General features: G+C 41.9%; 1 protein-coding gene across 1 annotated transcript in view; it reads left to right on the top strand.

Annotated features, from left to right (window-relative positions):
- The first annotated feature begins 5,314 nt into the window (after positions 1-5,314).
- Positions 5,315-11,978, top strand: part of LOC135570105 (protein eyes shut homolog) — a 61,309-nt gene continuing 54,645 nt past the window's right edge. The window contains exons 1-2 of the mRNA XM_065016170.1: positions 5,315-5,441; positions 7,413-7,633. Coding sequence (XP_064872242.1) covers positions 5,370-5,441; positions 7,413-7,633 — 293 coding nt within the window. The 5' untranslated portion in view covers positions 5,315-5,369. The remainder of the gene's footprint in view (positions 5,442-7,412; positions 7,634-11,978) is intronic.

Below are 11,978 nucleotides of genomic sequence, written 5' to 3'. Positions count from 1 at the left end.
GCCTGAAAGTGTTAGAGTGGATTGTAGTAGAGGTAGCCTGATAGTGTTAGAGTGGATTGTAGTAGAGGTAGCCTGATAATGTTAGAGTGGATTGAAGTAGAGGTAGCCTGATGCTACTGGTAGAGTGGATTGTAGTAGAGGTAGCCTGATAGAGGTAGTCTGATAGTGTTAGAGTGGATTGTAGTAGAGGTAGTCTGATAGTGTTAGAGTGGATTGTAGTAGAGGTAGTCTGATAGTGTTAGAGTGGATTGTAGTAGAGGTAGTCTGATAGTGTTAGAGTGGATTGTAGTAGAGGTAGTCTGATAGTGTTAGAGTGGATTGTAGTAGAGGTAGTCTGATAGTGTTAGAGTGGATTGAAGTAGAGGTAGCCTGATAGTGTTAGAGTGGATTGTATTAGAGGTAGCCTGATAGTGTTAGAGTGGATTGTAGTAGAGGTAGCCTGATAGTGTTAGAGTGGATTGTATTAGAGGTAGCCTGATAGTGGATTGTAGTAGAGGTAGCCTGATAGTGTTAGAGTGCATTGTAGTAGAGGCAGCCTGATAGTGTTAGAGTGGATTGCAGTAGAGGTAGCCTGATAGAGGTAGCCTGAAAGTGTTAGAGTGGATTGTAGTAGAGGTAGCCTGATAGTGTTAGAGTGGATTGTAGTAGAGGTAGCCTGATAATGTTAGAGTGGATTGAAGTAGAGGTAGCCTGATGCTACTGGTAGAGTGGATTGTAGTAGAGGTAGCCTGATAGAGGTAGTCTGATAGTGTTAGAGTGGATTGTAGTAGAGGTAGTCTGATAGTGTTAGAGTGGATTGTAGTAGAGGTAGTCTGATAGTGTTAGAGTGGATTGTAGTAGAGGTAGTCTGATAGTGTTAGTGTTAGTGGATTGTAGTAGAGGTAGTCTGATAGTGTTAGAGTGGATTGTAGTAGAGGTAGTCTGATAGTGTTAGAGTGGATTGTAGTAGAGGCAGCCTGATAGTGTTAGAGTGGATTGAAGTAGAGGTAGCCTGAAAGTGTTAGAGTGGATTGTAGTACAGGTAGCCTGATAGTGTTAGAGTGGATTGTAGTAGAGGCAGCCTGATAGTGTTAGAGTGGATTGAAGTAGAGGTAGCCTGATAGTGGTAGAGTGGATTGTAGTAGAGGTAGCCTGATAGAGGTAGTCTGATAGTGTTAGAGTGGATTGAAGTAGAGGTAGTCTGATGCTAGTGTTAGAGTGGATTGTAGTAGAGGTAGCCTGATAGTGTTAGAGTGGATTGAAGTAGAGGTAGCCTGATGCTACTGGTAGAGTGGATTGGGAAGCCATATACATCCATAATGGAATGGATCAACTAGGGCCGGCAGTCATTCCCTCCCAGAGCTTCAGGGGCTGCATGCATTGGATTCAGCCAAGCCAATGATGAATTGGAGAGAGAAATCACTTGAGTGTGTATGTGTAGTATGTACGTGTAGTTTATCATTCAACCCCCTCTCCTCTACCTCTCCTCTGAGGACTCATGGACTTGCATTAGTCATTAACTCTCTGCTCCAACATAGATGTCCTGTAATGCTAAGTAGTCGCTGCGTTGCTCCTCATATTCCGTGCCTTGGCAAAGTCAAGTGATTTCTCTGTCTCTCGCACACACACACTGTACACACACTGTACACACACACATAGACACATACACACCACCATACGTTAATGATGTATGTACATCTCTGGCTTCCTGGGTGCCCTTGTTTCCTTCATTCATTAATCCTGAGTGAATGTAATACCAGAGTTACAGTATAGACTACCCATTATTACACCATAGTAAGTAAATCATTATTACACTGTAGTAAGTACATATATACTGCGTGATAATAATTGTCATGTATAATCTAGTATATTTGACCATAATGTTACAATGCAGACTGTTAAAATAAAGGTGCAGTTTGAACCCATCTATGGATTTCACATGACTGGGAATACAGATATACATCTGTTGGTCCCAGATACCTTTAAAAAACAAAACGTTAGGAGTGTGGATCAGAAAACCAGTAAGTAATCTGGTGTGACCACCATTTGCCTCATACAGTGCGACACATCTCCTGTCGTACCCGTCGATCCAGAGCATCCCAAACATGCTCAATGAGTGAGATGTCTGGTGAGTACGCATGCCATGGAAGAACTGGGAAATGTTCAGATTCCAGGAATTGTGTGCAGATCCTTGGCGACATGCGCTGTGCATTATCATGCTGAATCGAAGTGATGGCGGTGGAAGAATGGCACGACAACGGGCCTCAAGATCTCGTCACGGTATCTCTGTGCATTCAAATTGCCATTGTTAAAATGCAATTGTGTACGTTGTCCGTAGCTTATGCCTGCCCATACCGTTACCCGACCGCCACCATGGGGCACTCTGTTATCTTTTACTTCAGCTCATGAAACATGGGACCAAAACTTTACCTTCTGCATATATATTTTTGTTCAGTGTAGATCGGTGATATAAGTGTTAGGTTCAGATCAGATCACTGTGATTTGGTTAAGGACAAGAAGGACAACTGCTTGATGCATGTCTGCATGTATATAACAAACACAGATTGAATGGAAAATACCCATTGAAACGGGTACAGCATGCTCCTTCTGACACGACATTCAGTATAAACTGCTCTTCGTTCTCTGTTGACTAATCATTTTTAAATCAGCACAGGGACACAGCACTTTATATCACTTTAGTGTTGTGGAAGAACCTATTTCTGGACACATTATTCAGATCTCACAGCATGTGTCTCAAATGGCACCCTATTCACAACGTAGTGCACTACTTTAGACCTAGAACCACAGGGCTCTTCAAAAGTAGTCCACTATGTATGGAATAGGGTGACATTGGGCTCTGGTAAAAGTAGTGCACTATGTAGGAAATAGGGTGACATTGGGCTCTGGTAAAAGTAGTGCACTATGTAGGAAATAGGGTGACATTGGGCTCTGGTAAAAGTAGTGCACTATGTAGGGAATAGGGTGCCATTAGGACCAACCCCAGTGTGTGGAGGGAGGTAGGAGAGGCTGCCTAATATTTATTATGCTCTTCTTCTGGAGTTTAGACTGATCTACTGCACTGGATACACATGTAGCAACACACACACACACACACACACACACACACACACACACACACACACACACACACACCTGCTTCCTCGTTTAAGGTGTTTATGTAGTAATAGCTAATGGCAGTACATCTTAACAGTCTCAGTGGTTGTAATGGCAGTACATCTTAACAGTCTCAGTGGTTGTAATGGCAGTACATATTAACAGTCTCAGTGGTTGTAATGGCAGTACATCTTAACAGTCTCAGTGGTTGTAATGGCAGTACATCTTAACAGTCTCAGTGGTTGTAATGGCAGTACATCTTTACAGTCTCAGTGGTTGTAATGGCAGTACATCTTAACAGTCTCAGTGGTTGTAATGGCAGTATATCTTTACAGTCTCAGTGGTTGTAATGGCAGTACATCTTAACAGTCTCAGTGGTTGTAATGGCAGTACATCTTAACAGTCTCAGTGGTTGTAATGGCAGTACATCATTACAGTCTCAGTGGTTGTAATGGCAGTACATCTTAACAGTCTCAGTGGTTGTAATGGCAGTACATATTAACAGTCTCAGTGGTTGTAATGGCAGTACATCTTAACAGTCTCAGTGGTTGTACAGCTCACATGTTAACAGTCTCAGTGGTTGTAATGGCAGTACAGCTTAACAGTCTCAGTGGTTGTAATGGCAGTACATCTTAACAGTCTCAGTGGTTGTAATGGCAGTACATCTTAACAGTCTCAGTGGTTGTAATGGCAGTACAGCTTAACAGTATCAGTGGTTGTAATGGCAGTACATCTTAACAGTCTCAGTGGTTGTAATGGCAGTACATCTTAACAGTCTCAGTGGTTGTAATGGCAGTACAGCTTAACAGTCTCAGTGGTTGTAATGGCAGTACAGCTTAACAGTCTCAGTGGTTGTAATGGCAGTACAGTTTAACAGTCTCAGTGGTTGTAATGGCAGTACAGCTTAACAGTCTCAGTGGTTGTAATGGCAGTACATCTTAACAGTCTCAGTGGTTGTAATGGCAGTACATCTTAACAGTCTCAGTGGTTGTAATCGCAGTACATCTTAACAGTCTCAGTGGTTGTAATGGCAGTACATCTTAACAGTCTCAGTGGTTGTACAGCTCACATGTTAACAGTGTCAGTGGTTGTACAGCTCACATGTTAACTGGGGTGTTATTTTTAGGGCCCATTATGCTGTTTGTTCATTCACTGGTACCTGCCAATACCTCTAGTAGTGGTTCCCTCTTTTGACAGAGGATGAAGGAGAAATCATAATGCATTTCATTTTACCCTCATTTTCCATTGATGCCAGACTGACAGCAAACCCATTACTCTCCCTTATGTTGTGCTAGTTAAAAGAACCATGAAAATGACAGAGCTGCTCTCAAATGGCACCCTATTCCCTACATAGTGCACTAGTTTTGACCAGGGCTCGTGTCTAGGCTCTCTGTTTATGGAATGGCAGCAGAGTGTTTTTGCAAAACAGAGACTATGTCCCAAATGGCCCCTATTCCCTACAAGCCCTATAGGCCCTGGTCAGAAGTAGTGCGCTATGTACAGATGGAGAGTCTTAATTTGACCAGGATTCTCACAGCAAAATAATCCTGCAGAAACAGGATTTGAACGTTTAGTCCATAATGTTGCTTGATCGGTGGTAAGACTTGTACTTGGCCAAACGTAGGCTACATAAAAGGTGTAATACTGTTAATATAACCGTGGGTTTTCAGTGAATTTATGTAAATGTATGTAAATCACAAAGCTTATCTGCGTTTCCTGCTGTGCAGGAACATTCTCAGTAATAAAAGAGTGATCAAATCAAGATCCTGCATCTGTACAGAATAGGGTTGCCATTTGGAACACAATCACAGTGTATTTGGAACCAACAGACAGTTATACTAGCTCCATTACTGAGCCCTCTCTCTCCTCTCAGCCTCCTCTTAGTCGCCTCTCTCCAAGTCTGCATAATTTTCATGCTTAAATGGATTTATTGTGAATACCGCATATTCTTATGAGGTTTCTCTTCCCTTGCTGTCCCTCTTTCTTCCTCTTGCTCTCTCTTCTGGTGTTTATTTCTCTCTCTCTCTTCCTCTTCCTCCTCCCCCCTCTCTCTCCTTTGTTTCTCCCAACCCTCTCTTTCTTTCTCCTCTCTCTTTTCTCTTTTTCTCTCTCTCCCCCTCTCTCGTTCTCCTGACCTCTCTCTCTCTCATCCCTCTACCTCCCTCCTCCCTCCCTCCCTCCCTCTCTATCCCTCTACCTCCCTCCCTCCCTTCCTCCCTCTCTCCCTCTCTCTCCACAGATATGGGCTGCCTGTCGGTAGGAGTGGAGGGTCATGTATGATTGAAATAGCAGTAGATAATGGAACAGTGAAACGTCAGGAGGAATCCTTGTTCCAGCCCGTGTCCGAGGTAAACCCAGTTATCTGACTCAAGAGCTTCATGGCACCCTTTGTCCTATATAGTGGCCTCTATGGACCCTGGACTATACAAACATGCACTATACAAACATGAAGAACAGCTGCTCTTTCCATGACTTAGACTGACCAGGTGAATCCAGGTGAAAGCTATGATCCCTTATTGATGTCACTTGTTAAATCCACTTCAATCAGTGTAAATGAGAGGAGAGGACAGGTTAAAGAAGGCGTTTTAAGTGTTGAGACAATTGAGACATGGATTGTGTGTGTGCCATTCAGAGGGTGAATGGACAAGACTAACTATTTAAGTGTCTTTGAACGGGGTATGATAGTAGTAGGCAGGTGCACCGGTTTGTGTCAAGAACTGCAATGCTGCTGGGTTTTTCATGCTACACAGTTTCCTGTGTGTATCAAGAATGTTTGGGGGGGGGGGGGTACAACTAAATATTAAGGTGTTCTTAATGTTTGTACACTCAGTGTATATATCTATCTAACTGAAAATACCTCAGGTTATAACTCTGAAGCCTAACATGTCTAGCATGAATGATTTCAAACAAACTTGAGTTGCAATATTATTTTTTTGTAGCAAAACAATTATAGCTCACTTGTTATAGATGCATTATGCAGAAAGTGCTCCACCATTTCCTGGTTTGCTAAAATGTAAATAGTTCACCTGATTTGAGTTTATGTAACAAAACAAGCAAGTATTGTGTAGAGAATCATTGTACTAAACCGCTTTGAAATATCTTTTCCATAACCAAAAATATTGTATTTTCAGCTGTTTTGAAGCTGGTGTAAAAAAAATGAAAGTAAAAGGCGCAAAAACTAAACTTAAGACCGGGGTGCATAGAAATAGAGCACATAGAACAGATCTATCTTGCTTTCAATGAGAATGACATATCTATGAATTTGGTCGGGTTGCCCAGAAAATGTACTTATTGCAGCTTTAAATTGACCGTTAAGGAGGATAAGTTGTCAGTTCACTGGATTCACATCCAGAAAACACCTGATTTGCATCCTAAATGGCACCCTATTCCCAAAAGAATGTACTACTTCCCATAGGGCTCTGGTCAAAAGTAGTGCACTAAAAGTAGTGCACTAAAAGTAGTGCACTATGTAGAAAATAGGGTTCCATTTGTGACGTAGGCACACTTTACCTTACCTGAAGATTTGTTTTGTTGATTACCATAGCAGGTCTTGTCTACACTGAGTATACCAGACATTAGGAACACCTTCCTAATATTGAGTTGCACCCCCCTCCCCCTTTTTGTCCTCGGAGCCTGGAATCTACAAGTTATCAAACGCTTTCCACAGGGATGCTGGCCCATGTTGGCTGGATGTCGTTTGACTGGTGTACCATTCTTGATACACACGGGAAACTGTTGAGTGTGAAAAACCCAGCAGCGCTTCGGTTCTTAACACAAACCGGTGCGCCTGGCCCCACCTACTATACCCCATTCACTGGCACTTACATTTGTTGTCTTGCCCATTCACCCTCTGAATGACACACATACACAATCCATGTCTCAATTGTCTCAAGGCTTAAAAATCATTCTTTAACCTGTCTCCTCCCCTTCATCTACACTAATTGAAGTGGATTTAACAAGAGACATAAATAAGGGATCATAGCTTTCACCTGGATTCAACTGGTCAGTCTGTTTTGTACAGTGTATATCATAACTGACTAAATGTCTGTAGTAATTTACATGGAACTGTGATGTAATGAAGTATACAGTGAAGCACATGGACTGTATATAGAAGACCAAACAGGCATTGCTGATAACCTGTGTGTGTGTGTGTGTGTGTGTGTGTGTGTGTGTGTGTGTGTGTGTGTGTGTGTGTGTGTGTGTGTGTGTGTGTGTGTGTGTGTGTGTGTGTGTGTGTGCGCGCACCCACATGTTCCCCTGCTACCTTCCTACCTGCCTTTGAACATGTGCATACATTTGTCTTTGTGACATCCTTCCAGGTAGCGTTGGGGCCTATATTCCTGGGGGACATCCCCTCCCATAGGGATCAGCCTGCCAGCACCAGGGAGGTGACAGGTTTTGTAGGCTGTATCAGGGAGCTGCAGGTCAACAATAAGGACATCTACATAGCAGGAGAGGCACTGGGAGGGAGGAACATCCACAACTGTGACACACCTGTCTGTCAGCACCTGCCCTGCCGCAATGGAGGCACCTGTGTCAGGTAGGATATGACCATGTGGATATTTCAGTCGTCTTTAAAACAATATTAGTGTTTTGAAATACTGTCTCTGAGAGCTAAAAGTAAAAGACTGAATTAACCAGATCTATTTAATGTCACCTAATGGTCTTTAAAAAAATGATCTTCCTACATTGATTAGTAGTAATGGACTCTTAATGAAGGTCCAGGTACATCAAGGTTAATGGTAATGTGAGGCTAGAGGGCCGGCCATATCGCAGTGTATTGATTCATACCATTCATACTATCAGCCATGTTTCAGTCCACTATCTTAACAGTCATACCATTCACACTATCAGCCATGTTTCAGTCCACTGTCTTAACAGTCTTAACATTCATATTATCAGCCATGTTTCAGTCCACTATCTTAACAGTAATATCATTAATACTATCAGGCATGTTTCAGTCCACTATCTTAACAGTAATACTATCAGCCATGTTTCAGTCCACTATCTTAACAGTCTTACCATTCATACTATCAGCCATGTTTCAGTCCACTATCTTAACAGTCTTACCATTCATTCTATCAGCCATGTTTCAGTCTACTGTCTTACCAGTCATACTATCAGCCATGTTTCAGTCCACTGTCTTACCAGTCATACTATCAGCCATGTTTCAGTCCACTGTCTTACCAGTCATACTATCAGCCATGTTTCAGTCCACTGTCTTACCAGTCATACTATCAGCCATGTTTCAGTCCACTATCTTAACAGTCTTACCACTCATACTATCAGCCATGTTTCAGTCCACTATCTTAACAGTCTTACCATTAATACTATCAGCCATGTTTCAGTCCACTATCTTAACAGTCTTACCATTCACACTATCAGCCATGTTTCAGTCCACTGTCTTAACAGTAATACCATTAATACTATCAGCCATGTTTCAGTCCACTGTCTTAACAGTCTTACCATTCATACTATCAGCCATGTTTCAGTCCACTATCTTAACAGTAATACCATTAATACTATCAGCCATGTTTCAGTCCACTATCTTAACAGTAATACCATTAATACTATCAGCCATGTTTCAGCCCACTATCTTAACAGTCATACCATTAATACTATCAGCCATGTTTCAGTCCACAGTCTTAACAGTAATACCATTAATACTATCAGCCATGTTTCAGTCCACTATCTTAACAGTCTTACCATTCATACTATCAGCTATGTTTCAGTCCACTATCTTAACAGTAATACCATTAATACTATCAGCCATGTTTCAGTCCACTATCTTAACAGTCATACCATTAATACTATCAGCCATGTTTCAGTCCACAGTCTTAACAGTAATACCATTAATACTATCGGCCATGTTTCAGTCCACTGTCTTAACAGTCTTACCATTCATACTATCAGCCATGTTTCAGTCCACTGTCTTAACAGTCTTACCATTCATACTATCAGCCATGTTTCAGCCCACTATCTTAACAGTCTTACCATTCATACTATCAGCTATGTTTCAGTCCACTATCTTAACAGTAATACCATTAATACTATCAGCCATGTTTCAGTCCACTATCTTAACAGTCATACCATTAATACTATCAGCCATGTTTCAGTCCACAGTCTTAACAGTAATACCATTAATACTATCGGCCATGTTTCAGTCCACTGTCTTAACAGTCTTACCATTCATTCTATCAGCCATGTTTCAGTCCACTATCTTAATAACAGTCTTACCATTCATACTATCAGCCATGTTTCAGTCCACTATCTTAACAGTAATACCATTAATACTATCAGCAATGTTTCAGTCCACTATCTTAACAGTAATACCATTAATACTATCGGCCATGTTTCAGTCCACTATCTTAAGAGTCTTACCACTCATACTATCAGCCATGTTTCAGTCCACTATCTTAAGAGTCTTTGACCAGGATCCTAGCCTGGTAATTCAGTAAATAGCTAAGGTTATATTGAGTCTCTACCCTCTACACGCTGACATTGTTAATCAATTTTTTAAATATATTTTTGCTAATTGAATACTTAACACAAATGAACAAAATCAGGTTAATAATATTTTGTGGTCAGATCATCAAGGCTGCCATACGCAAAGCTCTACCGTCAGTCAGCTTTGTTAATTATGAGTGTGAATTATATTCCAACACGGTGCCAAACCCTCTTGAACCCCATAGCTGGTGTAGGGTTATAGAGAGTTCACAGAGCAATCTTCATTCAGTCAATTGACCCGGGTGGCTCTGGCATAATACCAGATGGTTAAAGTATTGGCTGTGGGCATAATGGCTGGCGATTTGATTGCTTCCTGTCTTAATGTCATCGTTCTGTCTTCTACAGCCTGTCGACATTTGCATATTACTGAGATCTAATGATAGAATTGTGTTTTATCATAAATGTCTTCGGCTCAGCATCTTTGGATTCTACTTGTAATAAAAATCTCTATATAAAACATACATATATATAAATATATATATATTCTTATAGAATTTGAAAACATACAATCTACCTGCAGTGAATAATTATTATTATTATTAAGACTGAACATTGCACATTGTCTGTAGTTTATAAAAGAAACAACTCAAGGTCCTAGGAATAATCATTAGGCCGAATTCTCAATGAGGAACCAACAAAGACTATGTATACGTCCCAAATGGCAACCTATTCCCTACAAATGGCACCCTATGCCCATAGGTCTTTGGTCCAAAGTAGTGCACTATAAAAGGAAAAGGGTACCATTTGGAACTCAAGCCTATAATCAGACAATGCTGCAGCCTATAGTGATAATGTACAACGTTCCCCTAAGGATACTTCAGAAAGAAAATGACTCATTAAAGAGTTGGTTGCAGAAACGTCTTTGAATTCTGGAGGACATATACATTCAAAAGAAGTGTAGGAGTTGAATTATAGATCAATTGGCTACTGTTTTAATAAGTTATTGTATGGGTATGTTCATTCTGTTTGTTGTGTTTTGAAATGTCCTAAATTCATGGAATCCACACAAAAGATAAGGGACCCTCGAATACATCCTTGAGGAAACTTATTGTAAACTGTTACCTTCTTTAATAAAGCAGCAGAAGAAGTCTTGTTAAAACTCTGCTTTGCTGGTGACTGGCTGGCTGCCTGGCTGGCTGGCTGCCTGACTGGCTGCCTGACTGGCTGGCTGGGTGGCTGGCTGCCTGGCTGGCTTCCTGACTGGCTAGCTGGCTGGCTGGCTAGCTGGCTGGCTGGTGGCTAGCTGGTGCCTGGCTGGTTGGCTGGCTGGCTGCCTGGCTGGCTAGCTGGCTGGCTGGTGGCTAGCTGGCGCCTGGCTGGTTGGCTGGCTGGTGCCTCGCTGGCTGATGGCTGACTGGCTGGCTGTTGCCTGGCTGGCTGGTGGCTGGCTGGTGCCTGACTGGCTGGCTGGCTGGGGTGGAATGGCTACCAGATGTAGTGAAGGTGTGGATGGATAAGGGGATGTGGTAGGGTTGACACACACTTTAGTTCTTAATTGCTGTAATCAGAGGCTTGATTACATTAAATATGGGTGGTAACAAAAGGGTTTTCCCATTTTTACCTTCACGCAATCATTTGATTACAAAGTGTGTTTATGTTTAGTGATTGTTGTGAATATGTAAATCACATACACACATATCATATTATCTGTGTGTGAACCCACACACATGCACGTACACAAACACACCATTCCATACACACAAACTCACCCTTTTTCACACACACAAACACACCCTTTTTCACACACACAAACACACCGTTCCACACACACAAACACACCGTTCCACACACACAAACACACCATTCCATACACACAAACTCACCCTGTTTCACACACACAAACACACCCTGCTTCACACACACAAACTCACCCTGTTCCACACACACAAATACATCGTTCCACACACAAGCACATCGTTCCACACACACAAACACACCCTGTTTCACACACACAAGCACACCGTTCCACACACACAAGCACACCGTTCCACACATAAAGGTCTCCTCTCCCATAGAAGGACAAGAACGTTACAGGAACCTCACAAACAAACACACTGCTATTCATTATTAAAGGCTACATATTTCATCTGTTGAGTAGCAGATTAACTACTGAATAATGGATTGGCCTGCACATGATATCTCTGTCAGATGAGCTCTCAGTAATCAAGTTGTGTGGTGCCCAATGTCATAACCTGAGTAAACCAATCATTAAAAACACCTTTCTAATATAGAGTTGCACCCCCCTACAGGGATGCTGACCCATGCTGACTCTGATGCTTCCCACAGTTGTATCAAGTTGGCTGGATGTCCTTTGGGTGGTGAACCATTCTTGATACAAACAGGAAACTGTTGAGTGTAAAAAGCCCAGTAGCATTGCA

This window comes from Oncorhynchus nerka, unplaced genomic scaffold (assembly GCF_034236695.1).
Source record: "Oncorhynchus nerka isolate Pitt River unplaced genomic scaffold, Oner_Uvic_2.0 unplaced_scaffold_1103, whole genome shotgun sequence".
In the NCBI taxonomy this organism is placed as follows: domain Eukaryota; kingdom Metazoa; phylum Chordata; class Actinopteri; order Salmoniformes; family Salmonidae; genus Oncorhynchus; species Oncorhynchus nerka.
This window is presented reverse-complemented; position numbering and strand designations above follow the sequence as displayed.